Genomic DNA, 27,757 nt, shown 5'->3' with positions numbered 1-27,757 from the left:
CATCACGGTACTTGATAAATTCATGTGATGGCGCAAGACAGTAGCGGCTGGGAGGAAGCTACTATACTACATATTTTGTAACCAATGAACCAACCGTGTCTATGAGCTGTGAAATAGCCCGAGGGGCCATCGCATTTTAGACAACGTACTTTGCAAGGCTAGCTTTCCGTGGTCATAAAGTTGTGGAAAATGAGGCTTGAGGCTTCGATAAGCTCCATGCTAGTAGACAAAGTTTCCTAGATATGTTCCTGTACCTCTCTGTGAGGACTTTCAGCTCATGTACATACAGTCTCTCGGCTGATCCTGTTTCTATCAGAAGCATTAGCTATAGTAGCCAAGACTTGTAACAAGCGCCTTCCATTGGGATTCTAATAAGCATCACAGGTTACCCAAATGTCAGCAAAACATGAGTTTAAGGGATGCGATCATCTACACCTACCCGATGCTATAGGAACCCAGTGCCATTTGTCAGATTCTGGAATAGTTCCCTCTATCCAATAGTACCAGAATTATCGTGTTTTTGGACCCTCAAACCGTTTGTGAGCGTAGGTCTCACAACGACTTACAAGATTCGACATAGTTTCTGTCAGACGCACTGCTTGCATTACCCGAGGATAACCTGGTTTGGAATCGAAGGCCTTCTGACTGGGTACAGGAATAATGGATTATGAAATGCATTGTGTCATGTTGGCGGGCGCCAACTCACGCGTAAACTCTCTCCCTGCCTAGCAGAGTAGTTTCGATCTCTAGTGATGAGCGGAAGTTCCGAACTACCGGGGGGGGCAGTAAAACTATCCTTTGATCTGACCTTTCCCTTCGGTATCAGCCACGACTTATTTAGTTAGCTGACAACTCGACATCGATCGAAGCTGGGAACAAGACTCACGATTAACTTTCATTCTTGGCCGATTCAACACTGGTTTCCTTTTAGCAGGCCAGTGCCACGCCTCCATGCAGCCATGCAACTTTTTTTTCCTTACTGTTTTTTTTATTTTTTTACCTTGACTAAATCTACCTTGAAATAGACTAGCTACGCCAGAAGAATACAGACCAGACCGTTGTATTATGCACGTGGCGGATACATCTCTGAGCTATTTTAGACTTTGTTGAGATGAGATTAAAGGCGCGTGGTAATCCCGGCTGCCGAGGCCACGGACCGAAGTGCCAGATGAGGTTACATTACCGGTTCCTTGTCAATCAATGTCTTGCTCGCATTCTCTACCGTTGTTAGCCTAGGGCGGTGCTCTGTGGCTCTCTCGGCTGGTTGTCGTATCAGTGACTTATTATTACTGACTATGCGTCTACAGCCTCGATTCAAACCCTCGTCCGCGTTGGTGTACAATCTGTGAACTTTAAATAGCGTCGGCTCAGTAAAAAGATGAACAAGAATGCTACCTTGACGCGAGTCAGGAGGCCACAGCAGTTGAGCTTGGACTTTGTCTTCAAGATCGAATGAGAATGGAGTTCACGCAGTCAGATGCATCCACATTGACTGCCGAATGGTACAAGACGTTGACGCATGACTTAGGCACCTATCTTAGCATCTCATTCACTGACACGAGCGCTTCTGGAAACAGAGGTTCCTGTGGGCCTCTTGGCGAGCCATCCAATTGCATTGTATAGGGAGGAGGCTTCTATTTGTCATCGCCCTAGCGGCTGGGAAAAAACAACCCGCATGGGATGGCTTTCAGTGACAGATGCCGTGACAGCCCTTGCTTAGCCTACCAATCGGCCGTTTGTCCAATTCGGAGCCGACACACATGGCACAGCCAGAGATGGATGTAATCAGGGCTGTCTGATGGCCTGTGGAATGTCGAGACGCACTGTAACGCAACACAACGCAAAACATCCAACTCCGGGGAGGACTGGCTCTTGGCAATTCCAATGCCGCAGCTGGTAAATGCCATGCATGGATCTCCAGATACGCAAAGGTGCTTCAATATCAGGACAAGTATGTACTCGTTTATCAACCTGAGATGATTGGTCATTTACCGATACAAGACTAACTTCAACATTGGGTAAAGTATCTTTCAGATACTGTAGTTGGCAGTTGCTCAAGGGAACGAGGATTGGAAACTGAAACAGCAGAGCGTCCGATACTGTCACGTTCCGGGGATGTTTGAGAACCCCTGAAGGAAAACGTTATACGCCAGTACCTATGAGACTACGTATGAGGGTCATGGTTGAATACAATGATCAGCGGACCAATAACACGATCAACAAATTCTGTCAATATGGAGACCGGCAAGGAGATCTGACTCGAATAGGAAAAAAAACTGTCCACAACCACTAAGGACAAGACTTGGAGAGAAATAGTTTGAGAGGCCAGGATGAGATAAAGCCTGGCACCGGGAGACGCCGTCGGCGGCCAATGTGGCCAAAATGTGATCTTCACGAGCTACTGTGCGGTCGATGTGCCCGGTGTGGAGAGCCGAGCCGAGCATCAGGGGCATAATTATGAACCATGACTAGCATGGGTATGGGCTGATGCTCATGGACAGGCTAACAGGCACAGCTGTGACAAGGCCATACCGGCAGAAATGGGTTACAATGCTGCTGTTACACGAAGATAACCTGGCCTAGGTCAACGGACCGGGCCCTGTGCCGTAAAGCATGTTGACTGAGAGCGTTGCGACATCTTATTAATGATCCCATAAGGCTGAAGATGGTAACGAATAGATTAATTGATACTAAAAGACGATAAAAACCATCAGACTCTTTCCCGGAAGCCCTCGGTCCTGGGCTTCGAGTACGGGGCTCTCTGTCTCAGAGCGTCGATATCGAATAGCTCAACCTATTCTACCCCGCCTCAACAAGCCAGTATTACTCCTAAAATGAGACTAAAATTAAGACAAGTAATGATAGGTCTCTGACAAATTTGTACCTTCCCACCGGGAAGTTTCCCCTAGGGGAGCTTGAGAGAGCTGGGTTTATCTCTTGGCGGAATTGGGCATTGTCGATTAATTACGGAGCAGTCTAAAAGCATTGATACCTTCAGCGGAAGTTGCCGCCTGCCTGGGAACGAAGCTGGACACAGTAATGAATATGGAGTATCCATGTGTTACAATATGCCGATCGCGGCTATTGGCTACGGTAGTGAGCTTTACGAATACTCAACAATCAGTGCAAGCGCTGCAAGGGATTATCGACTAAGACGAGTGATGAGACAGTCTAGTCTTCAACTACGCCGCATGATGGGGTGGCCAAGAAACTCCCCTCCCGAGTAACGAGTAAAGGCTGAAAATCTCATACTGCAAAGCGAATGTGAATTGTGCAGACCATAAGGGTACGTAGCCCAGCCGCGTGATATGGGGTGCCAACCCGAAGGAGAGGCTATCGAGATCTAGATTCTCGAGATTAGACGAGTATACAATAGTACAAGCTGGTGTATTCTTAAGACTGCTAAGCGCCTTACCAATTTGGTATGTAGATACCGTAAGAATTGAGACAGGCTGGCACGCATTCTGAAAGTATCCATCTGTACTCCGTAATTTCGTTACGTATTCATAAACGTTTCTTGTCTTGGGACGTTCCCGATGTGGAGGGGATGTCCATGTGTACGTGCATATATGTATATGTAGAGATCTACTCTGTAGAGAGGCTAGAGAGGGCACACAGAAACAGTCGGTGGCTGATGACAAGGAGATCCACAAACGATAACGAGAAAGTGAAACATGTTCTTGAATTGCAGAACTGTGCTTTGCTTTGCTTTGCTGTGCTGTCAGTTTTGCTTTTTCCTTCTCGCAGAACCAATGTGCTATAAAATTCCATACCTACCTAGTCTACGGAGTACTTGAAAATTACTTGCCAACGACCAAGCTCGGAAGCTTGAGAACCCACTAAATATCGGCCAAGTCAGCCACGGGCTGTTGAACGGGTTCAACGGAACGAGACCGGTAATAACACCTTGGAGCACTGTACATACCGTCTGAAAAGGAGTTTAGGAATCTTTGTATGTATCGTGCCCACAACGGACATGCATCGGAGATATTACATGTTGTGATGCCAAGATCAAACATCTTTCCCAGTGCTACAGCGCTGACCCAACTCGCTGGGCCGCCAAACACAGCTTGGAGGATCACATCAGTACCTAGTTATCGACCAACACCAACATGAATGCCAGCATGAATGCTTGCTCGATCAAGGAACACCCATGATGGACATGGGAAAGCAACAATATGTTAGATGCCCTTGTCCCCCACCGCCACCGCGCTAAGTGCGCCCCTAACAGCCTTGCAACTGCAGAGACTAGAGTTGCTGAGCGTCAATCCATCTTAGGACGGCTTAGCTATCCTTGTGCGACCAACAACAGGAACGCACAAGCGCTCCCCTGTCAGATGCCAAGTCCCTATTGGGCGAACAAGTCTCGTTCCAAAGAAGAAGCAAGCTCTGGGGGCGCCAGAAGGATGCACTAGAGCGGCGCTGGGGAGGGGAGGGCCCGAGGCTCATGATGGGACGGGTCCGGGCCTGTCCCCGGTTGTCCCAAAGGCCAAGTCTAATCAAGCCATCCATGCATGTCCTGGAGTTGCTCAAAGGAGACAGGCACAGGCACAGGCACAGACTAACAGGACTCGCGCTACATGTTCATACCTATGTACATACTCATCCTCACTCACAATGTCGCACTCATCTCGGGGAGTATGTTGATGTACCACCACCACAAGTTCCATCCATGGACCTTCACCACCCAATCCACTCACTATCACGGATTCTCAGCTGGAAATGGTCAAAACCCCCATAAGCACCACTTATGTGCACTTCGGTACCTCTCCAGCACCCTGGCACCTGTGGCAATGTCTTGGAAAACAATACCCGCACCTCTACATTCTCAAGTAGTCTAGTCACTGACAGTGGTACCTCCATGTCCTCGAGCGATGCGTTTTGCAGCGGCTGTCTCGCCTGTCCTGTAACGGCTTGATCTTAGCAATGGTTACACAGAGCGTGCTACTCCTAGTTTGGCAGAGCCCGCCGTACCAGAGCAGATGATATGGGTAATGCCTAGAAGAAACCCACCGGCGATCCGTAGTCCGTCTCTGTTTCGACTCGTGCAGTCAGTCACTGTCTTGTGTCTCACGAGAAAACCTTGCTGCCCTGGACTTCTTGTCCCATCCCAATGCTCCGCCAAACTTCCATGGATCTACTGTTGAGCACATTGCCCCAGGCCCTTTGTCTCTATCCCCGGCAGTGAAACCGATGGCCTCAGCCTCTTTTCTCTTGTCCTGGCTAGGAGTGGCGGTGATATTGGTATGAGCCCCATCTATGCCTGTTAATGTATGCTTTCTATGGATGCTTGATCTGCCCCTGGGATCACAGTAGCATTTATGGAAAGGTGATGAGCTATAGAAAGACCTCATTGCGCCCGAGAACCGGGGCTGACACTCACTATCCGCCACAGCTGGGCTGCCCTGATGCATTTCCATGCGTATCGACTTAGCCCTGTGCTCATCTCTGTGACGACTTACCTTACTTGCCTCACTTTAGTTTCTTTTGCTTGCTTGTCCACTCTTTGCTCCTATTCCCTTCCCAAATCCTTTTATTATCCTGGCTGCTTCTAGTCCTCTGCCACCTTTTTCTTGCAGAAACTCTGACTGTTGACTACCGCTAAAATTACCCTTTCCCTCCACCCTCCTCCGTTTTCTCGGCCGAGAAACGGTTCGATAGGAAACGTGTGGTCGTAGAGCTACCGCGAGGAGCCGCGGTGATCTGTCGAGGTGAAACAATACCTCAAGGTATCACTACTTACTTGCTGGGTTGCCGAGGAAGCTTTACTGGCTAGGTGTACTTATGGCTCAGAGCTGGGTTAGAGAGGAATCCTCATCGTCTCATTCCGAGAGAGCGGGGGGAAGAGCACAAGCACTTGCACACACACAAGAGCAAGTAAACTCGCATGTACCCTTTACAAATATGAACCATGCGTCCTCTTCGTCGTCAAGGAATCAAGCAGCAGCAGCAACACCAACAACAGAATCACAAGTACAGGCGCAACTACCTGCTTCAACATCGACGACTGCGATCTTCCCAATAACTGATCTGACCACTTATCCGTCTTCTATTCCCCACCCTACCAGCGTCAATACTTTCAATACCATCGATATTCCCTATACAGAGAGCTCTTACAGTAGCAGCAACGTTTCTCCTGCTTCAACCAGTACCCCGGCTACTCCCATTACAGGTGCCGGCAATACTGAACGCATCGCTACCACCAGAAGCCCATCTGTCTCTGCTGCCAGCACTTCAACTAAAACTACTTCAGTCGCCTCGACTGCCTCAGCTTCATCCGACATTGTTGCACCATCAGCAGCCCCTCCAGCTAAAGCAAAGCGTGTCCGGACAAGCAAGCCCAAAGTCAAGACAGGATGTGCCAATTGCAAGTTCGTCTCCCCAATCCTTGTCCCCTATTTCTCAAACTTGGTCGTGCTCGGGTGTAATGGTAGCCAAAATCTCACCTTTGTGGCATTATAGACAAAGGCGAATCAAATGCGACGAGGCTCGTCCAGCTTGTACGCAATGTGTTCGAAGCAACAAAACCTGCACAGGCTATCCGCCCCCTAGTCGCAGTTCCCGCCCATTCGAGGAGATCCGGATCGCTCCAAAGCCGATGCCAGCATACGATGCCCAAGCATCTTCAAGCACTTCCATTGCTCCTCTCCACGGCGACTACCATCTCCTGCCACGTCGGGCCCATCAAAGATCAATTTTGAGGACTACATCACCGGGGACTACTTCACCGTCACCCACTACTTACCATCCATCCTCCGTCATGCAGATTCAACCAAATGAATCCTTATACTTTGACATATTCCGCTCACACACTGCTAACGAGCTTTCTGGCTCCTTCAAAAATCTCTTCTGGACGCACTATGTATTGCAGGCGTGCCACTCTGAGGATGCCATCAAATGTGCTGTTATTGCACTGGGTGCTCTGTATCAGACTCTCGAGCAGACGGCTGCCCTGGATATGCACAGTGGATCGGAGATGGGTGGTGACGCCCGTGTCGAGCTTGTCAGGGGTCATTGGCAAGTTGCCGTCAGGAGATATGGTGATGCATGCAATGCTTTGGTGAAACTCAACACCCAAGACCAGAGATCACACAGGACCTCGATCATGGCGAATGTGCTTCTGGCCTGCTTTGATTCCTTTATTGGTGATCACAGGCAGGCCATTCACCAGATCCAGACCGGACTCGGCCTGCTCGACATCTTCCGCACTCAACAAAGACAAAGACTCCCCCCAGTTTCCGAAAATTCGCTGGAGGAGGAATTGGTTATCATTTTTACGCGCCTGGCGATTCAAGCAAAGTCCTACGATATGGCATTTCATTTCCCCCAGCCGTTCAGTATAAGGCTCAGCTCACAATCGCAAACACAATCTCCTGGTCCGAGTGGCACAACAACCCCTTCGCAAGAGGAGCCCTTCTCGATCCCTGAAACTTTTACATCTGTTGTCGAAGCTCGGGTGGCCTGTGATGCGTTGAATGCTAGAATCATGAGATACGTCGAGGAGCTTTTCGCCATGAAGACCGACCTCAAGAGTACCCTACCCCAATCGTGGCTTGACTATGGTCTTCATTTCAAGGATTACCTGGACGCTTGGGGGAAAGCGTTCGACAACCTGTTTTTCACACGACACAATCCTTCTGTCAGCCTTCAGGAGAAAGCAGGCATTGCTGCACTGAAAATGCTGTCCACGAATTCAAGAATCCTGTACCTCATGATGTTCAGTGACAAGGAGTCTGACTTTGACAACTTCCTTCCTCAGTTTCAGACAATTGTTGATCTTGGTACCGAAATAGTCGGGGACGAAGAGAGGCGAGCCGCATCCCGCGATTGCCCCGATCCTGAGCACTGCCAACATCGCCAACGGGAAAATTGGCAAAGCCAAGACTTGTTCCCGCCCATGGGATTCTCAGCTCCGCATCTCAAGCCCAGGTTCGCAGCTGACATAGGGATTGTTGCACCTCTGTTTGTCGTAGCGACCAAATGTCGCGATCCAGGAACAAGGCGCCGAGCTATTCAGCTTCTACGCAGCAGTGCCCGCCGTGAAGGAATGTGGGATAGCGAGATGGTTGCGAATATTAGTGCATGGGTCATGAATCTTGAGGAGTCAGAGGCGCTGTCCATGGGGGTCGAGTCGTATCATGTCGACGGCATCACGAGGCCCATACCACGAATAGTCCCCGAAGAAAAGCGCTTCACAATTCGCTCTGTTGACTTCGACCTTCGAACTCGAGTTGCGGACCTTCAAGTTGGCACTCGCGGTCTCCCACCCGGTATTCCCGATTCTAAATTTCGTCAAACTCGGCTGAACTGGTAGCGAGGCCAGAGGAGTACTGGCGCTCATATTCGTGTTGTATAAACTGGTTTACCAGCCGTGTATATAGACATGATCTTTCGTGGAGGTGGTGTATTGGACTCGGAGTTCACGGAGGTTGGGAAATGTGTTGAAATACCATATCCATGTTGTGTTATCAATGCAACAAAAACTCTCTTAGGAGACAGACTCTAATAGTACATCCAGCGCCTATTATGCATGCCATTCTGGGACCTAAACATATCAAATTTGTGCTAATGCTGAACAGTGCCACCCATGTGTAAAAAGTGAGAATGCCCATAGTCTCACGGTGTTACAGCGGTGGTAACTCTTCTCGACATATGGGACACTGGAGTCGAAATCTCATCCAACCTTCCAAGCAAGCGCTATGAAATATATGCCTGCAAGGTGTGACCATGTATAAGCGACGAGCGAAGACACCAGCAACGCCGGTGTCTTCATCTTCGGCAGTGAGCACTGGTACCTCCAAGACTTCTCGACAGATTGCGCAGTCGATACTCCTCGTCGTGCTTTGCTTCTTGCTGCCATCATCACCTGATGACCGGGCACGCTCGATACCCGGGGTGTCATCAGCAACCAGGCCAATTGGCAAACCACCAGCTTCGAGACTATCCTCGCGAAGAACAGGATGGTAGTCCCAAGCATCAGGGGCCCAGCCAGCGGGAATGCCAAAGCGGGGACCGATAATGTCTTGTGCAGCAAGAATGATAAGCTGTATCCAAAGCCAGGCGCAAAAGACAAGGAACGCATGTCGGTCCGAGCGAGCATAAAGAAAATTGTCCTCTTTGATCCAGAAATAGGCTATGGGGAGAAGTCGTAAGATAGACTGACCAAGGACGAATGGCCAGCCAAGAGCTCGGCGGCAGTTTCGACGAGTATTACGGAGAATTTGAGGAATCCACAGGGATAGATAGATGAGGACACACAGATTCAGGAACAATGACCTCAGATTGGGATACCATGTTGTAGAAGAAATGGACAGGAATATAATACATAGAGAGGAGAGGATCATGCGGCCAATGATGCTTTGAAAAGATTGGGGGGCCTCCTCAGCACGTTGCGCAGTTGTGGCACCAGGGACTGCTGCAGCAGCAATCTCGGCATCAATATCTTGATCGGAGGGAACAATCACAGGCTGTTGCTGAGATCGAGGAGGGGGAGGCATGGCCGGTTGGTGCGCTGTCACAGGCTCTGGCAAGAGTGATCTGTCTGGAGTCGCCGCTGCGTTTAGTTCGGTGCCATTGGTGTTATCACCCATGTTGTTCGCTTCCCGCTCACGTCGAGGCCGGGCTTCAGGAAGCTGAACTTCATGGACTTTGGCGAGAAAGCTTCCACCAATGGTCATGGACAGAAATGCGGCAAACAAGAGGGCCAATGTCGGCAGAAAGGTGGCGCCAGCAGATGATACCCAAGTTGCTGCAGCAGTGAAGGTCATGCCGTCAACCATGAGCATCATGGCGATAGTCCAAAAGCTCACTCGACCCATGGTCGAAGGGGTGCAAGACTCGCGCATCTGGTTCTTGAGTAGATTGATCTGACCAAATACAACGATCGCGTAGACAAGAATCCATGTTTTGACTTGGTAGAGTTGAACCTCTATCTTCATGCCTGTTAAGTGCTGGGCCTCGCTTGGCCCAAAATCTGGTGGTCCTTTGGTCTCTAGGAAGAAGCCGCAGTCTGGAGAGTAGATGATAGCTGACATCTGGAGTTTGGGTATCTTTGGGATGGGTGCGCCAACAGGTGATTGTAACTCTGACTCAACAGCGTCAATAACAGACTCTAAAGCCTCCCGCGATGATTCCTGAGAATCGATGTTGAAATGGGTTCGACTTGGTGGAAAGACTTGCGCATACATAACATATTCGCAATGTGGCGATGGGTTAGTAGTGTATAGAGGGTTCTCCAGATCTGATGTCCATGGTACAGTCTGGTCTGCATATATGTTCTCCCTCTTTGTCGCAATGGTGTGAGCGATCGACTCGTTAAGTAGCCTCTGACTAGACTGGAAGAAATCCTCACTTGGTGTAAGGTGTGGCAAGCCGAATATGCCCTCGAACTTCTCGCTGGTGGTGGTCATCAAAACCACGCCCTGACGTGGCCAATGAACGCCCCATAGCCTCATTTCCCAGTCATGGCCAGAGCCATGGGTATCCTCAATAGTCGTCGTGCCCTTGACACTCCGTATGAGACCTCCAGCGACGGGGACGCTACTTTCAGTTGGCAATTGCTCATACTCGTTGATGGTTTGATTTCCTTCTAGGCGCAGCATCATGCGCCCTGTGCGACCAGTAATGTTACGCGCCCAAGGCACATTATCACCAATCCAGTCCATATCAGGAGCAATTTTGCTCAGATTGTAGCTGTTATATCCTCTAGAGATAGAGCCTTTTGGCTTGACCCATTCTCCATGAACAGTCCCGGATGCATTCAACCAGATAGGCTCACCATGTCCGGTGTCCCACAGATTATGTTCTCCAATAGGTGGTATGGCATGTCGGCTGAAGGCCAAACTCCGCTCGCGGAACCTTTTCAAACCGCCCCAGGAGAGGTTATCATCCGCACGAAAACCCGTAAGATTTAAAAACGATGAGTTCGCCTTGGAGTCTTTCCCTGGGACTGGTGCGAAATCGCCCCATCGCGAAGCATTCAGCACGTCTAGAGCATCCTGAAAATGATCAAGTCTCTCGCCAGCGAGATCGGAAAGAGTCAGAGATTGACTTGAGTAGTCGCTATCGGGGAAGACGAGCCAAACAATGAAAACGATAAATATAAGTGTAGCGATTGGATGTTGGGCTTGAGGCATGATGGATAGATGGCCCACGATAGCGAGCGACTATCACTGTATCATGCTAAAATTGGGTTAGTCGTCGGCCCAAGACGACGTGGTAAAGATGGTAATGACTGAAGAGATTGAGCGTGATGAGGAAATGAGTTCGTAGATGTAGGCGGTGGCTGATACTTGGTGGCTGGTTAGCCTCTCTTCATGAGATATTGTTTGAGTTATGAGACCTGACGTTCGTAGAAGTGGTACGTATCGCGGTTCCATTGTTGGCTGAGCCCAGGTGCTGATGGTGCTAAAAAGAAATGCCGTATCCGTCTATTTTCCGGCACAGTATGAATAAGGGGCAGTTCAGCATCATCAAACAAACCAGACACAACCACTAACGCACATATACACGCTCGCAATACAAAGATTGCACTTAAGAGACTACTTTAGTACCTCGGTGTCTCTCTATACAGACCTCCATTTCTCCAGTTTAGTTCTTTCGATACCCCGTCCTTTCGTCCTCCTATCACAATATCATGATGGCTAGCAACGAGCCGCAACCAGACCCCATAGCCAACAGCAAGCCTGAAGATGTATGTCTTACTCTTTTGCGTTTCAGACAACCGTATCTACATTCGTTTTATGTAGTGTCGCACGGACAACTCTTAAATTGGGCTCAAGGCCTTCATGTATGGTTTCAACAGCACCCGCTGACTCGTTCTTTGTTACAGCCTTCAGATGATGCTCGCGCCGATGTCACAGCCGCTGTTGAAGAGCTCCTAAACTCTCTGTCTAATAAATTCGCTGGTGTCTCGTCAGAAATCTTTGCGAAAAGTGAGTATCTAAGGGCTCGTATTCCGCAGCATCCCGCTAACATAGTGTGAAGTGGATGAGATGTCCCGGAGGCTGGATAATCTGGAAGCAGCTCTCCAAGAGGGCAAGGCGAAAGATGGAGGATCAACCAAGTCCTCGTAAGAGTTAATTCAAATAAGGGATACAGGGTATTTAGGGTTTCTCAGTTGTTTCGATTCATCACATGCCAATAGAAGTGCTAATATGTCTCGTTACGAATTTTATCCTGTCGAGTCTAGTCAACGAAGTTCCAAATACATAAAACCCTTTGATTCGTGACTTCCTTTCTGATCTCATTTATCATAAGGCGTACATGGTTCTTTACAGTTCATCCTTAATCTCTTCGACCTTCTCCTCGACCTTCTGGGTGAACTTGCGAAGAACGTTGGTCTTCTGCTGAATCTGGTCACGCTTGGCGGGGGCCAGTCCACCCTTGGTAAGGATGCCGTCCAAACGAGCGAGCTCCTTCGACACCCAGTCATTGTTCGAGCTCAGCTTGTCAAAGACGCGCACGTAGTACTCGGCGTAGGTTTTCTGAACAGAATCGGTGAGGTTCTCGACCTCCTTCTTGACCTCCTCGGCGACGTCAGCGATGGCAGCACCGCCTGTGATCTTGGCCACGAGCGTGTCAAGAGACTCAACGGTACCAGCAACGGTATCAAGGCCACCGCCGGTGACTCGATGGGTTCCGGCATGCTCATTGATCCAATCAACAAAGGCCTGCTCACTGCGTCCACTTTCGTAGGCTACAGCCTTCTTGCTGCCAGCAGGGAACCACTTAATGGTTGGGTAGGACTTAACACCTTGCTCCTCAGCCACTGCCTTGCTGTTGGGAGCTTCGGCATCAACTTTGGCGATCAGGACATTCTTCTCGTTTACGAATGTGTTGGCGAGGTCTTCCCAGGTAGGGGCAAGGCTCTTGCAGTCTGGAATATGTCAAGATTAGTGAGATTGAACGAAAGAATGGCACAGGAACACTAACGTCCACACCACGGAGCGGTAAAGGCGACGAGAACATGCTTGTCGCCACCAATAGCTTTGGGAAATGTCGCATCGTTGAGGTAGGTAACCTCGCTGGGCAGCTCAAGCTTCTTCTTGGGTTTCACGCCAGTCTTTTCAACGATGAAATTGGTCAGGCTCTCAAGGTCGCGGCCAGACTTGTAATCCTGAGGCTTGTTGCTCTTGCCATCGAAGTACTTAAGGGTAGGGAAACCCTGGATACCAAATCGCTTACCGAGCTCACGCTGAGCGTCCGCGTCGACTTTGGCAATTTGGACCTTGTCCTTTGCGTACTCGTAGGTATTGGCTAGATCCTCCCAGACAGGAGCAAGCGTCTTGCAGTGTCCACACCACGGAGCAAAGAACTCGACGAGGGTAGGTTTGCCGGACTTGAGAACGATATCGTCGAAATTGGAGGGAAGTAATTCGATGACGGCGGATTTGGCTGCGACGGTGGCAGCAAGGGCGCTCAGCACGAAGCTCTTGATAAGAACCATTTCTTATGATGAACTTGATTCGATTGTTTTTGGAGGAAAAAGAAGTAAAAGGAAGAAAAGCAAAATGAAGCAAAGCACTGTCTGCAATCAGAGAGGTGCTTGTTTCTGGAGAGTTGCTTGGAATCCACCAGAGATGCCAGCTTGCATAGGAATGTCCGGTGTATGTGGACATCCCTGTAGGTTTAAAGCGGGACCTATACCTACCTACCTAGGTAGCTAAGGCGAGCTTCCTTCACCTGTATTGGTCAGCCATCATACCTACAACAACCCATGGCTTGGATTACATTTATTTCGATGAAGTGTCCTTGATTAATAAGTTCTCTTTGGTTCTCTCCACTCACCATGTTGTATAATCCCCTTTGAACTAACTAGTTGCAGAAATTAATAACCATCTACCTTGGCCATTGAGTAGCCCACAACCTAGTTGTACGCTGTGTGTTAATGAGAACCTCAGCACAACTATAACATAAATTCTACCAGTGTAAGGCATCCATTTGAAGGAAACTTGGCGATTCAGAGCCTGCGAAACAGAAAACAACGTCCATCTAGAATCCCCGTAAACAGGACGTAGATGGGTATCTAAATTCAGCGCTTCTTGAAATACCATATTCGCGACAAGAGCGCTATAGTTCTTACAATTGGCCCGGCCGAGGCTCTTTTGGCTTCAACTCCAGGGTCTAAGTTGGATCTTCTACAGAAACGTGATATTATTCTTGGCTGCTGTATGAAATCGTTGCACAGCTTCACAGCAAAAACCAGCGTTGTGAATACTACAGGCAGTCAAATGAAGCACAATCTTAGCAGATGTTTCTCGAGAACAACTCGCTAGGTATCATAAGGTAAGGTACCTTAGCTCACGATCCTTCCATGACAATCTTGCTGTGTAAAAGGGTTACGATCCCATTATGCACAGAAAATCAGGAATGGCATATTCAAGCTCATGCAGAAATCGAGTTTAAGCCAATGGGCTGCAAACAGACGTTTATGTTCGTTCGCTCTACAGTGGATGCCAGGTAACCCTGTTGGACAGCTCCAGGAGAGCGGGTCCATCATTGAGATACCGGGTCATTGATAGTCCGGAGCCCACTGTGCCCTGCTCCTACCCGAACTGGGGCCCTAGTGCACACAAGTCAAGTAAAATTTCCAGCAGTAACCCAACTCGCGAATTCAAATCCTCCCGCAACCCTTCGAGCTTTCGGCCTTCAATCATCACCGCAAAGATGTCTCACGAAAGCGTCTGGAACTCCCGCCCCCGAAACTACGGCAAGGGCTCTCGCAGCTGGTACGAATATATATCTCCTTACCCGAAATTCCATGCGCCCGGTGGCGTCGAAATCATCGACCGAAAATAATTGATGCTAACATCTCGTAGCCGCGTCTGCAAGCACAAGGCCGGTCTCATCCGAAAGTACGACCTCAACCTGTGCCGTCAGTGTTTCCGTGAGAAGGCCAAGGATATCGGCTTCAACAAGGTGAGTTTTAATCGAGCGGAATCAACATGGACCGCAACACCCAGGACGATGTTCGGTCAAGTAGTGGGAACAAGGAAACTGACCCAGGATTGCCTGCAGTACCGATAAACGATCATGACACCCGGTTTTCTCGGTTAAGGGATGGGGGGGACTGCTGGAGAGCATAGTATTGTGTGGATGGGGGGACTCCCCAGCAGAACGTCAAAGGCCTCGCGGTAACAAAAAAAGAGCACTCGGAAGGCGGCCGCTTGGAACAGGAGTTTTATGGCTTGCTTGGGTCCCTCAGGAAGATCGTGCGTCTGACGAAAATCCTCCGAGGATAGACGAATACCATTGCATCGGACCTCGATCATGTCTCTGTGTCCTGTCTTATCCTCCCACTTTTCCGCACGACTAGCCTGTGGCTATGGAGTGCATCGAGTCAATGTGATTAATGACAATTCTAAAGAAAAACTCCAAGTGCTGGCCCTCCCGCATCCTTGAAGACCCCGTTGTGCTCATCAAATGTTGATCCAACCATCATTATTCATCACTGCCACAATGATTATCATATTGCCGCAACGGACAAGGATTCAAGGTGAAATGGATGTTTTTCGTTTATAAGTCTTATTACTGCCTCCCCTAGATTTTATCTAATTCAAATCACCAAAAGGTGGGAGGAAGCAGAGCGGAGATCTTTGAGCCCCTAGGCCAGCTAAATAAATATACAGGAGCCGAAATGGACTCAAAGAAAGACATTGCATGATTGTACATAAGCGTAATAATTCGTACACCGTCCCCGTTAACCTTTTCATTTCTTGTCTAAAACGCCGCTTATTTGAGGATGCGAGTGCAGAGACCAGTAGCGACAGTTCGGCCACCCTCACGGATGTTAAATCGCTGACCAACCTCGATAGCATTGGGGTGACCCATGGTGACAACCATCTCGGTGTTGTCACCAGGCATGACCATCTTACTAGAAGCATCCTCAGTACCCTCGGGGAAAGTCAGGTCAATGGACTCATCTGCAGTTCGAAGGTAGAGCTGGGGTCGGTAGTGCTCCTGGAAACCGGTGTGTCGGCCACCCTCCTCCTTTGAGAGGACGTAGAGGGAAGCGAGAAACTGGGTGTGAGACTTTACGGTGCCAGGAGCGCAGACGACCATACCACGGCGGACATCCTCACGGCGAACACCTCGGATGAGGAGACCAGAGTTGTCACCAGCCTGGGACTGTTCACAAGACTTCTTGAAGGTCTCGATATCGGTAACCTTGGTCTTGATAACCTCCTGGCCCTTTCCGACAAGCTCGATCTCCTGATCACGCTTCAGAACACCACGCTCCACACGGCCAGACACGACGGTGCCGCGGCCAGCAATGGAGAAGACATCCTCAACGGACATAAGGAAGGGCTTATCGAGGTCACGCTCGGGGGTGGGGATCCACTCGTCAACGGCAGCAAGAAGCTCATCGATCTTCTCGGTACCAATCTCAGGGCGCTGGTTCTGGAGAGACATGAGAGCAGAGCCCATGATGACGGGAGTGTCGTCGCCTTCGAAGCCGTAGGTGTTGAGAAGCTCGCGCATCTCCATCTCGACGAGCTCAAGCATCTCGGGGTCATCAATGGCATCGACCTTGTTGACAAAGACGACAATTCGCTGGACACCAACCTGACGAGCAAGGAGCAAGTGTTCACGGGTCTGGGGCATCTGTCCATCGGAAGCAGCAACAACGATGATAGCACCGTCCATGTTGGCTGCACCAGTAATCATGTTCTTGATGTAATCGGCGTGACCAGGGCAATCGACGTGGGAGTAGTGGCGGTTCTCGGTGGCGTACTCGATGTGTGCGGTCGAGATGGTAATACCACGCTTTCGCTCCTCAGGAGCCTTGTCAATGGCACCATACTCGAGGAAGTTGGCGAGGCCCTTGTCAGCCTGCCGCTTTGTGATGGCAGCAGAAAGAGTGGTCTATGATAAAGAGTTAGTTGGGTCTTGAGAGAGAAAGAGAGACGAGGGGTTATAGAATAGAAGACACAGTCATACCTTGCCGTGATCGACGTGACCAATTGTACCGATGTTCACATGAGGCTTTGATCGCTCAAAAACAGCATATGTGCGGTAAAGGTTGAGGACACCTGAGGTGTTCTGCTTGCTAAAGGCGGACTGAAGAGGGTTGATGGGGTTAGCCCGTAGACCTTGTCGGGCGGTGCGCAGGAAAGGCGCAAGGGATCGGAAAGCGGTCGACATGGTGGCGGCTCCCTCTAGATAGTATAAATGACAATTAAAGGCGAGATAAAGCTGAGAGAAAAGGGAACAGAGGCGAGAAACACACGATGGTGCTGTCAGGGTGCACGATGGAGGCGGAGATGGAGATGGGAAACGGCTATAATGAGGCCTCGAAAATTTCTCGAGCTATCAAGCCAGGCCTCTTGTCTCGCTCTAAAGGCGACTGTCTGTTCAGAAATGGATATATGGTGGAGCCAGCCCGCCAGTTTTACGCCCACTCAGACCACAAGGAAATAAAACAGGTAGATCACGTGGAGCTAATGAAGATGAGGTCCCATCAAGATCCTGTACTTATGACCTACTTCCTACTTTATGCAAGGTATGAATGGTGTTTTGCACGGAACAGCTGAAGAGCTTCATAATATTAAAAGCGTATGAGTTGCACTTCTTTATATTAGTGTAAATTGACCGATTTTGGATGGGCAATCGTGCTTTTCTGGCTGCCAGATTATACAATGTATCAACGACTCGGGACTATAGTACTTAGCTTACTATGTTTCCATGTCCTCAGGGGATTTCTAAATAATTCTCGGAATCCGTAGGATCTGAAGTACTGTAGCACATCTAAAGGTATCAGGACGTTTCTACCAAAGCATTTCGCGAAGCACTGCCAATCATATGCCTTCAACAGTAGCATAATACCGTAGAAGTATCCTGTACCCTCATCTTATTTGCGGGTTCCAGAATTTGACCAGTGAGACGGGTCCATCGGAGAAGGCCAACAAAAATAACCTCCCAAGTCGCGCGCCATATAAAAATCTCAACCGCAGCACCTCAACTCACAAGCTTTGACATCATTCCCTCTCCTCCTTGAATCAAGCATTACTCCTTACAATATCCTGGAACCATTGTTTCCGTCGTTTTAAACTACAACACCTGGACATCTTCACGAATACGATCACTAAACTCACCTGGTTTAAACGCGACCGTCTCTTCGGACCTTCAACAGCGACAACAGCAACCTCCTAAGCAGGTTCATTCACAAGGCCGTACTCCATTTCTAAAGTAACTGAAAGCACTCAAAATGGATCCTGTTGCTCAACAACAGCAACACCAGGGCGAGGAGCCTGAACTCAATGCCTTCGGAAAACTCACTGCTCAGCTCCTGCAGTATGGAGCAAATGCATCCAACAACATTTCAAACGCCTTTGACAGCATGGACACAAAAGCATGGCTCCGTCTGACCGTCGTTGTCGGTGGCTACATGCTGCTGCGCCCCTTGTTCCTCAAGTTCGTTACTAAGGGGGCTGTCCAAAGGATGGAGGATGAAGATGCCCGCGAAAAACGCAAGGCACAAATTTCTCCCAATGAGCTACGTGGACTAGTTGAGGATGAGCCTGAGATTGACGAGGAGGGCGATGGCACTGGTGCCGATTGGGGTCAGAAGGCTAGAGTGAGGCAGCGGACTATGCTGAAGGATCTTCTCGAAGCTGAGGAACGAAGGAGGGAAGAAGAGGAGGACGACAAGGACATTGCTGATCTTCTAGAGGACTAGAGTCTCACCATCTTGGCTTCTTTGGGCGCATTGGTGGGGAGTATCTGATTTGGCTGATTGAAAGTGACAAGAGGGTCACATCACGAGCTGCAAGCACGTCTCCTAGACTGGCCACTGACTTGATTGAAAACTTGGACACCTCCACTTCGGGTTCTTGTAAAACGCAGGGTTAAGCTGGTTTTCCCAGTGAGGCTGATTCTTCTGATCAGAATGAATCCCACCAGACCATACTGATAATCTAAGAAAGCGGAAAAAAGAAGTAGTCTGAAGCATAATATTATTACATATGTATAGTGTTGCCGTTGTTTGGGAACCATGAAGATTATGAAGTTGACCTAGGATGCCCATGCTTATTCGATAAATCATAGAATGCAACCAGAGCTTCCAACCGAATGTGGTTCACGTTGACCGGGGAACAGGTAAACCCACGACTGACGGGTCAAGGTAGTTCAGCATTGTAGCGCTGCAAGTACACGTGTAAGAAAGCATTAGGACAAACTTGATAATCTGACACAAGGAATGTAATGATAAATTGTTTTTTACATGTGGACTTACAAGTATTACTGGCAATCCCTGCAGTGTCAGGGAGTTAGTGGGCAGAAGTGATTGTTTTGGGATTACCACTAGAGGTTATTTGAAGCACCTAATCTGGAGGCATGCGAAGATCCGCCTGCTGTATTACTATGTACAACCGTTCGATGCTGCATAAAGTTCTGTGTCGGGTTACCGAAACATGATATCCATGATCCAACAACTTGTGGTGATACGCTACCCTTGAGCAAATCGGTGATTTTTAAGGTGGCTTTGGCTTTAATGGCGTGCAAATCGAAACGTAGGAGGGGCAACCTAGCGGGGGTGTTGGAGAGGGGTGGCAGGGTAGATGCCCAGCTGCCCACCAAGAGGTACTTAGATCTGCGTGGCCCTACAGCCAATTGCCAAGTACTTCAACTGATAGTGCTATGTCATCTGGCTTCGTCCTTCGATTTGGACCCAAACTGCGCCCCAAGGCATCTCCGACACCTTCTCGTTCCTTCTGACGTCGCCGCCTTGAAACCAAAAACTATAACCCACGAAGTAGATCGTGTCTTTTTTCTGTAGTTTTTGTTTAGGCTACCAGGCTTGAGCTTATAGCTTCGGCTTCAGCATTCACTTAGAACGTTTCTCAACGGGTGATAGACCTGGACCGCGAACTATTTTGGAGCGCCCGCACCAATAACAACCTAACCTTACGGTCTCCAGCAGGCCTGTGCGACAATAGAAAACAAACACCAGCAATCTGCCCGAACTACGACTCGATCTGAGCAGATTTACTTGGCTGTCCTTCGCTTTATGATCCGTGGCCGCATTTGCTGGTCCTGTTCCCTCGATAGCGTATCATGATTTCGTGCCGATCAGACATATAGACGCTGGCATCATGGGCGAATCGTTTGACATACAGAACCTCCTCCAGGCGGGTTACTTCACAACTTCTCGAGCCAAGAGTCCGAAGCCGTATGGTTACCGAGATCTTACAAGAGAACTACCACTTACACAGAAAAACAGTCCATCATCGCCAAAGTTAGATGATCGTCCTTCCTCTCAACCCCCACCGTCGCAGCAACCCCCATATCAGCTACCGTACTACCCTTTAATACCACGACCACGGTCCGCCGCGCCCGCACGAGTACCAAGAGTTAGGCCGCCGCCCCCTTCTGTGGAAGATGAGGAAGTTTCTCTCAAGCGAGAGCATGGCGTGTGCATCGCAAAGTATCAGGAAGAAGAGCCTCCATCTCGTGGGGATATTGAACAGAACCCTATGATAATGGAAGTTCATGAATATAACCCTGAGCGGCGCTTTGTCATTCTGACAGGATCATCAAACGGCTCAGAGGGGGGTGAAGCAGGAACGAGGGTTGGGTCGGACAGGAGACGTGAGACTGAGAGAAGAAGAGAAGAGGACCGACGCAATGAGCCAAGCAGGAGACCTGAACGTGAACGAAGATCTGAACCTGAAATGAGGAACGAAACAAAAACTCCTCGTACTGACCGGTTCGAGAAAGCCCAGAGGAATGAGCGCACCGAGCGACAAGATCGGCCATCGGGTGATGCATACACAGATACAAGATCCAGCCGGAGATATGATAGTAGTCTCAAGGCTGATGCAACAACGAACAGGGAGCGTAGTCGACCACCGTTGGAAAAGAGACGGAGTCGGCAGGATCTACCTCGACTCGAAACCGATTTTGGGGACGACCAACTCCCCGAAAAATATCGTACTCGTTCTTCAGCCCCTGCCAGTGGACGACATGATCAACCCCCTGCACGACCCCCAAAGATTCCTCTTGATCCCCAGCTCGCACCAGAGGTTATTAAAAATAGCGCCAGTGGACGGGATCAAGCGTACTATGGACAGTCTCAGAGTGCTTCTCGTAGGTCTCCTACTCGACCAGGGCATGTATCAAGCGCCCCTAATGAGCGACGATATAATAATGGCCACACTCGTACTTCTTCAACCGCTTCCACCTCAAAGCGTACGAATGTCGAGACTGAGAAACCGACACGCCCCCTCTCAAAAGAGCGGGTTGGAGATGCATCAGCTCGCCCTCTTTCCAAGGATCGTGATGAGCAAGATGTCCGTCCGCTTTCAAAAGAAAGAGTTGGAACTGAATCCTCTTACCGAGGTGATTACTTACCAAGAAGTTCCAAGAAAGATAGATCCCCTTCCTATGGGAGGACTGATCGTGAAGATCATGGAAGATCATCGACATACCCTCCTCGTGAGCCAACACGGGAACCAACAATAAGACGTGATGACCGTCGTGATGATCGAGGCGACGACAATCGATCTGGTGACGATCATCCAAAGGGCCCTCGGGAATTGCACCCAAGACGTAAGAAGTCAGTCGTCTTGCAGGATGAACGCGAATCTCAGCCAAAGCTGGAAAAGGTTGATGCACCAAGTGGTCCTCGATTGAGACCAGGAGGAGCTACGATGCCTATTCCAGTCGTTATACCCAAGGGTTCGGCAGTCTCGGATGATTTTACTCAAAACTTACGACCTGCGTCAACGTTTCCAGTTGCCCGAGATAAGCATGTTCTTCCGGAGAGGCCTAAAAATGAGCTTCCATATCCCGTGGATGAGGACACTTTGATTGACCCCTTCGATACTCGCGGCAAGTCTGAAAGAATTGGTAGGCCACGATCCCAATACGAACCAGACCCAATTATATCAATGCCCGAGATGCCAACACCTATTGCCATCGGGCCCGAAATACCACTTGAAGCCAGGCCAGCATCAGCTATTTCATCTGCCACTCGCTCTCCGGCTTCTTCGCAATCATGGCAACCTCCAACATTTGACCCCAATCGAGATGGCGTTCGCCTTGAGAAACCGGTGGGGTCTGTTAGGCGTCATTCGGAGCATCAAGAAGCAACAGGTGTAACCACGTTCCCCGAATGCCGCCGCAAGCACCCTGTTGCAGGTTTGGTGGATTGGCTTACACTGCCTCGTACAGAGTTCAACATTTGTCCTGATTGTTATGGCTCCGTCTTCGCCAAAACCGAATACCGAAAGCCATTCCAACCGATGCTTCGCCCCACGGCTCAGGCGATTGCATGCGATTTTGGCGTTGGACCATGGTATCGCATTGCTTGGCTCCTTACCTTGAAGAACGAATTGCCGGATCTACGACTCTGTTATGAGGTTGCCAAAGCCATATCCACCACTTACAGCCTGCCGTGCCCTGGTGATAGAGTCACCACCCGTAATTGGCTGACGCTCTGGAGCCCACACACTCGACAGCCTGTATATGATTTTACCATATGTCCCCAATGCGCTCAAATTATCCAGGCACTGTTCCCTAATCTGACTGGAATTTTCATTCCTCTAGACTCCCGCTCAGAACCTACCAGAGGGCTTTGCGCTATGCGTTTTAAGCCAAAAAGAAAGCGTTTCGTCATGTATTTTGACGCCATGGAAACTACTTCAGATCAAGCTCGACTGGAACAGGAAGAGCCAGACCTTGGCACTCTTGCACAAGAAGTTGAGAAGATGGCCGCAGTGAGCGAGTGTCAAGAGGACAAGCCAATCACCAACGGATACTGGCATACTATGCAATACCTTCGACAGTTTTCTGTCTGTGGTGAATGCTTCGATGAGGTTGTCAGGCCATTGATAAAAGACGACAATGTCATCGCTCGCAACTTTTATATGAAGCCACAAAAGCTGCCACTCGCAACCTGCCAGCTCTACTCTAATCGAATGAGAGAGATTTTCAGAAAGGCATGCCGGTGGAATGACCCCAAATACTTAGAAGCTAAGGTACTTGAGAGGATGGACGTCGAAGCCATGATTCACGAAAAACTGGCCAAGCTGGATAGATCCAAACATGAAGACGAGGATTGGGTTGAGGAACAGGTAGATAAGTATATTCAAGAATGGAAGAGGTGGGAATGATGAGATATGACGGGAGGGACACAATACAGTAGGATATCTGCATCTTGGAGTATTTAGAAGGACATAATCATGGCATGTACTTATGCTAACACGGAGTGACTCAAGTGAGCCTTTATGAGAATGACACGAACATTATATAAACATTGTCTATGTTGTCTCTACCTCAGTACCTACTAATCCAACAAGCGATAGTGCTTTCATTGTAAGCCACAGTGATCCCCCCGGATGGGTGCGAGTAGTGCTACTCGCACTGTCATTTAGCGGGATGCAAACTCGCTACGTAAAAGTGGAGCAGACTTAGGGTCTCGCCCACCAAACCGCAAAAATATCCTAACCTACTGAAATTTCGTGAGCTCGCAACCTCCCACTCCATCACCAATTTCGACGCCGCACGACCCGAGGTAAGAGCTCAACGCCAGCTGTTGCAATTGATCTGGACCTTTTCCATACTAACTCAAGCATCATCAACAGGTCCAAGTCTAAACCTTCGCAATGGCTTCGCGACCTACCGTCTCTATCATCGGCAAAGATGGTGCTCCCACTGGAGCTACCCACACCATTCCCGCCGTCTTCACCAGCCCGATCCGACCGGACATTGTCCAGCAGGTTCACACCGGTATCGCTAAGAACAAGCGACAGCCTTATGCTGTGAGCGAGAAGGCCGGTCACCAGACCTCTGCCGAGTCTTGGGGAACTGGTTAGTATACGATGTTTTCTTTACCCAGATTTATGGTTTTAGAGGGGAAATTTTCTGTGGGCGGGGAGAAATCACGGAATTGGACGAGGGAGAGATGAAAAATGCTATGGGATTGCACGGCGATGAACAGAACAACAGGCTAACCACATTGCAAACAGGTCGTGCTGTCGCCCGTATTCCCCGTGTCTCTGGTGGTGGTACTCACCGTGCTGGTCAGGCTGCCTTCGGTAACATGTGTCGTTCCGGTCGCATGTTCGCCCCTACCAAGATCTGGCGCAAGTGGCACATCAAGGTCAACCAGGGCCAGAAGTAAGTCCTTTTTCGACCGCGAGGCTCGTAATTTCAAGGCTAACGTACAAAACCAGGCGATACGCCGTCGTCTCTGCTCTCGCTGCCTCCGCTGCCGTTCCCCTGCTCCAGGCCCGTGGCCACCAGGTCAACTCCGTCCCCGAGGTTCCTCTGGTTGTCGACTCCGCCGTCTTCGAGGGTGCTGCCATTGCCAAGACCGCTGCTGCTTTCGGTCTCCTGAAGGCTGTTGGTGCTGGTCCCGATATCGAGAAGGTCAAGGGCTCCAAGAAGCTCCGTGCTGGTAAGGGCAAGCTCCGTGGCCGACGCCACCGCCAGCGACGTGGCCCTCTTGTCATCTACGACCCTGAGACCGATGGCAAGGAGCTCGTCACTGCTTTCCGCAACATCACTGGTGTCGAGACCTCTCCCGTCACCGCTCTCAACCTCCTCCAGCTCGCCCCTGGTGGTCACCTCGGCCGCTTCATCGTCTGGACCTCTGCTGCCTTCAAGGCCCTTGACGAGATCTACGGTTCCACCACTGAGGCCTCTGCCCACAAACGTGACTTCCTCCTCCCCTCCAACGTTGTCTCTCAGGCCGATCTTACTCGTCTGATCAACAGCTCTGAAATCCAGAGCTCTCTCAACGCTCCCAAGGGCGATGCTGTCACCCGCCGATCTGCTGTCCAGAAGAAGAACCCTCTTAAGAACAAGCAGGTTATGCTTCGCCTGAACCCTTATGCCTCCGTGTTTGCCCAGGAGGCTCAGAAGAAGCAGAACTAAAATAATGCTCGACTTGCTGGGTGTGCAGCGGGTTAAGACGGAACTAGATGACGGGTCTTGCATGGTTTGATATTGAGGCGTAACGGCTTCTTTGACGGTTGAGCTCTATTAAAAATGAATCAGAGATATGATACGAATTACAGCCTGACTCGGCATTGGTTCCACAACTTGATGTTTATTTACCGTAACTGTGATCTTAGCTTGCTATGTTTGCTTTCATCGTGATTGTCGTAATAGTAGTCATTTTCATTTTCATGATTGATACCACACATATATGTGGCATCGAGGCTGTCCTGTACTGTGGCTATCTCTTATGTTGGCAGCACGGGCTATTTTGTCCAATGCTCATCATGTAGTAACTCTGTTCATTCATTTACTCTAGCTGAGCAACTCTTCGAGTAGCTTCTCAATCTGTACCGGATCGTTAATCTTGAAGAATTCACCCACAGATCGCGCGAATCTGCTCGAGCCGTCGTCAATGTTCTCGTCGCTCTCTGCTGCAAAGCACAGTCGTATATACTGCCAGCCACGCTTTTCCCGAATCTCCGGCGTGGCACTGAACATACTACCAGGGCTGCCCAGCACCAGATGAGGTGCATGTGTACTATGGATCAAGAATGCATTCGCCAGTGCGGTGCCATCAATGACAGGGGCAATGTCACCTCCTCTGGACTGGTAGAGAGGATGCTTCTCGAAGTGGACACGCACCCAGATAAACATCCCTCCACGAGGCCAGTCGAAATCGAACAGGCGTATCTTGCTGATGACGTCCCGGTCCAAGTCTGGGTCTTGGGACGTTGACTGTCTCGGAGCAAATGCATTCTTCTCAAGGATAGAGCACATTCGGGTCATGCGACGCTCATACTCGCCACGAAGTCCCTCAAGCCATCGCACCCAACCATCAAGCTGCCAGCCAGTAAACGAGTGCTTCTCTGCTTCCGGGAGAGAGGAGAATGTCTCAAGAGCTGATGAGTGAGGGCCTAGAATGGCTTGAGCAATGAGTGCTTGGACGAAACCCGAGGGCTGGCCAGTGCTGGTCTCTGCGATCCTATTCATCAAAAATCAGCCTTTACGATATTGATTACTGAGATACAGAGTAGCATACCTAGTAAGACGTTCGATGATTGCAGGTTGTGCAGTGACATAGCCCAATCGGGAACCAGGAGCAACTGTCTTGGAAAAGGTATCGAGGCGAATGACACGGCCGTCAACATCAATGCTAAGATATGATGGAACAAGCGAATCTATGAAGTCGTAGCCCGATGACTTGACTGTCTTGTGTGAATCGGCCACTGAGGGAATAGCATAGCCCCTGGCTTTAGCTTCGTGTATTGCAGCGGAAGGGAACTGCAGATACCAATACGGATCATCTTCAACAATGATGATGTCGTACTTGCTTGCCAGCGCGTAGATCTCCTTTCGTCTCTTAACGCCTACAACACCACTGGTAGGGTTATCTCCCATGCTGTATTCAGCGGTCAGTATACGCGCGGGTTCTTAGTTAAGCCAAATTACTCACGTTACCGTGTATAAGAAATGTGGTAGTCTTCCGTTTTGAGTATTCCAGTTCTCGAGCACCTCTCGCAGACCACCAGATCCTTCGACTATCATACCTTCTTCGTCAATCTCAACTGGAACAACGTTGACTCCAAGAGGCCGAGCTTGAGTAAGGATATTACCAAACACAAAGGTCTCACAGAGCATGCCCGGCCGCTCTTCTACGGGATGTAACCCCTCATACCAGGGGTCAACTAGGAGCTGAAGGACCTTTGAGAACCCATCCGTGCCGCCATTGTTAAGGATGACATCCGCGCCACCTTGGTATGGAACGTTTGGGTGAAGCACTTGGTTCGTGAATTGTCTAATGAAAGAGTGCAGTGGCGGGTAGCCAGTCACCTGTCCATACTGAAGGGCAGTGGCAAGGTCGACCTTCTTAGTGATGTCTGGTTCATTTAGAATCTTTGGTATAGAGATCCTAGACGAAGTTTTGTTATAGTCTGGATTTCTCGGGGCGTTTTTGTCTGGACTGTTGCTGTATCCAATAACACTACCTGACAGAGACTCAATTGATGCCTTGTCGGGGTAATTCGGTGAAGGCTCCCAACGGTCCGCGTGGGATATCTGAGCTTCCAAGGTATCGAAGGGGAAATATTTGACATTGGGCATTCCTACCGGCCGTGTTAGTACGGACGTGTAAGACGGAGACTAACAACCAAAGTTTCGGTGCCTCGGTGCCGGGATTGTCGATCACCGACCGAATCCTACCCACCTCCAGCAAAATTGCTGATACCCGGAATCTGCATGAATTTGTAAAAGGCCTTGATATTGCTCGGCTTGCGATTTCTAGTCACTCTCGAGAACAGGTGCGACAGGTCTTTGGGTGGAGGTAGAGCTTGGAGAGCCGTCGCAGCTGGCGAAGCCGGGGCCGTAGCATCAGTTGCGGATGGTGCCATTGCCAATATCAAGAACAGTTGACTTTTCAGAAATTGGTATGTTTTCAGGCAAGATCTTGGAGGACGTAAAGGCAATCAATATGTAAGAATGAAAGAACACAAGCAGATAAAATGGATGTTCTTTTCCCCTCTTCAAGTACCCTTGAAGTTTCTTCGCGTATCTCTCTAACCGGATGTTCTAATGATAAGGCAATCCAACTATTGCCCTGTCTGGGTTGGACCGGACCTGTTCAATCGCATTCCCGATGGCCGAATTGCCCCCAAACGTTGGATCCATGGTCCTTCGAGCTGCATTACAAATCCAACCCCGACTCCCGCCATTCTAACCCACCATCACAACATCATTGCACTCGCACCATCCCAAAAGACCCCATAGTTTGCCGAATCGGACATGGAGTGAGTGGGAACCACCACCAACGGTTTGC

At 49.7% G+C, this 27,757-nt stretch overlaps 10 protein-coding genes across 13 annotated transcripts; 6 read left to right on the top strand and 4 right to left on the bottom strand.

Moving 5' to 3' along the window:
* Nucleotides 1–5,378: 5,378 nt before the first annotated feature.
* FVEG_07984 (hypothetical protein) lies at nt 5,379–11,237 on the top strand. 2 transcript variants are annotated; one of them, XM_018896730.1, is made up of 3 exons: nt 5,393–5,729; nt 5,777–6,371; nt 6,463–11,237. In XM_018896730.1, the coding sequence occupies exons 2-3, from the start codon at nt 5,785–5,787 to the stop codon at nt 8,312–8,314; spliced, it is 2,439 nt and encodes an 812-aa protein (XP_018754246.1). In that variant the 5' UTR covers nt 5,393–5,729; nt 5,777–5,784; the 3' UTR covers nt 8,315–11,237. The 2 variants fall into 2 exon arrangements, with proteins under 2 accessions (XP_018754247.1, XP_018754246.1); XM_018896731.1 differs by having other exon boundaries at nt 5,379–6,371; nt 6,463–8,563.
* Nucleotides 5,667–11,370, bottom strand: FVEG_07983 (hypothetical protein). Its single transcript, XM_018896729.1, has one exon. The coding sequence runs from the start codon at nt 11,133–11,135 to the stop codon at nt 8,625–8,627; it is 2,511 nt and encodes an 836-aa protein (XP_018754245.1). The 5' UTR covers nt 11,136–11,370; the 3' UTR covers nt 5,667–8,624.
* Nucleotides 11,371–11,454: 84 nt separating this feature from the next.
* Nucleotides 11,455–12,285, top strand: FVEG_07982 (hypothetical protein). Its single transcript, XM_018896728.1, has 3 exons — nt 11,455–11,692; nt 11,831–11,933; nt 11,986–12,285. The coding sequence occupies exons 1-3, from the start codon at nt 11,636–11,638 to the stop codon at nt 12,072–12,074; spliced, it is 249 nt and encodes an 82-aa protein (XP_018754244.1). The 5' UTR covers nt 11,455–11,635; the 3' UTR covers nt 12,075–12,285.
* FVEG_07981 (protein disulfide-isomerase A6) lies at nt 12,033–13,580 on the bottom strand. Its single transcript, XM_018896727.1, has 2 exons — nt 12,934–13,580; nt 12,033–12,877 (listed from the first exon to the last, which is right to left on the bottom strand). Exons 1-2 carry the CDS (start codon nt 13,445–13,447, stop codon nt 12,273–12,275), a joined length of 1,119 nt encoding a protein of 372 aa, XP_018754243.1. The 5' UTR covers nt 13,448–13,580; the 3' UTR covers nt 12,033–12,272.
* An 808-nt stretch (nt 13,581–14,388) lies between these two features.
* Nucleotides 14,389–17,380, bottom strand: FVEG_07979 (elongation factor Tu, mitochondrial). Its single transcript, XM_018896725.1, has 3 exons — nt 16,942–17,380; nt 15,003–16,866; nt 14,389–14,909 (listed from the first exon to the last, which is right to left on the bottom strand). The coding sequence occupies exons 1-2, from the start codon at nt 17,143–17,145 to the stop codon at nt 15,733–15,735; spliced, it is 1,338 nt and encodes a 445-aa protein (XP_018754241.1). The 5' UTR covers nt 17,146–17,380; the 3' UTR covers nt 14,389–14,909; nt 15,003–15,732.
* Nucleotides 14,575–15,701, top strand: FVEG_07980 (40S ribosomal protein S29). Its single transcript, XM_018896726.1, has 3 exons — nt 14,575–14,729; nt 14,820–14,919; nt 15,019–15,701. The coding sequence occupies exons 1-3, from the start codon at nt 14,668–14,670 to the stop codon at nt 15,025–15,027; spliced, it is 171 nt and encodes a 56-aa protein (XP_018754242.1). The 5' UTR covers nt 14,575–14,667; the 3' UTR covers nt 15,028–15,701.
* A 506-nt stretch (nt 17,381–17,886) lies between the features above and the next one.
* FVEG_07978 (hypothetical protein) lies at nt 17,887–19,072 on the top strand. Its single transcript, XM_018896724.1, has one exon. It carries the CDS (start codon nt 18,209–18,211, stop codon nt 18,677–18,679), a length of 471 nt encoding a protein of 156 aa, XP_018754240.1. The 5' UTR covers nt 17,887–18,208; the 3' UTR covers nt 18,680–19,072.
* A 468-nt stretch (nt 19,073–19,540) lies between these two features.
* Nucleotides 19,541–23,310, top strand: FVEG_07977 (hypothetical protein). 2 transcript variants are annotated; one of them, XM_018896723.1, is made up of 2 exons: nt 19,541–20,170; nt 20,222–23,310. In XM_018896723.1, the coding sequence occupies exons 1-2, from the start codon at nt 20,094–20,096 to the stop codon at nt 23,112–23,114; spliced, it is 2,970 nt and encodes a 989-aa protein (XP_018754239.1). In that variant the 5' UTR covers nt 19,541–20,093; the 3' UTR covers nt 23,115–23,310. The 2 variants fall into 2 exon arrangements, with proteins under 2 accessions (XP_018754239.1, XP_018754238.1); XM_018896722.1 differs by having other exon boundaries at nt 19,646–23,297.
* A 99-nt stretch (nt 23,311–23,409) lies between these two features.
* Nucleotides 23,410–25,394, top strand: FVEG_07976 (50S ribosomal protein L4e). Of its 2 annotated transcripts, XM_018896720.1 has the most exons (4): nt 23,410–23,515; nt 23,586–23,811; nt 23,970–24,120; nt 24,177–25,394. In XM_018896720.1, the coding sequence occupies exons 2-4, from the start codon at nt 23,607–23,609 to the stop codon at nt 24,877–24,879; spliced, it is 1,059 nt and encodes a 352-aa protein (XP_018754236.1). In that variant the 5' UTR covers nt 23,410–23,515; nt 23,586–23,606; the 3' UTR covers nt 24,880–25,394. The 2 variants fall into 2 exon arrangements, with proteins under 2 accessions (XP_018754236.1, XP_018754237.1); XM_018896721.1 differs by having other exon boundaries at nt 23,454–23,515; nt 23,586–24,120; nt 24,177–25,046.
* On the bottom strand, nt 25,258–27,332 carry FVEG_07975 (hypothetical protein; the record flags this gene model as incomplete). Its single annotated transcript, XM_018896719.1, has 4 exons — nt 25,258–25,927; nt 25,985–26,344; nt 26,399–27,047; nt 27,149–27,332. 4 exons carry the CDS (start codon nt 27,330–27,332, stop codon nt 25,258–25,260), a joined length of 1,863 nt encoding a protein of 620 aa, XP_018754235.1.
* Nucleotides 27,333–27,757: the final 425 nt, after the last annotated feature.

Source organism: Fusarium verticillioides, chromosome 3 (assembly GCF_000149555.1).
Source record: "Fusarium verticillioides 7600 chromosome 3, whole genome shotgun sequence".
In the NCBI taxonomy this organism is placed as follows: domain Eukaryota; kingdom Fungi; phylum Ascomycota; class Sordariomycetes; order Hypocreales; family Nectriaceae; genus Fusarium; species Fusarium verticillioides.
The sequence above is the reverse complement of the archived record's forward strand: the minus strand, read 5'-3'. Positions and strand labels throughout refer to the sequence as shown.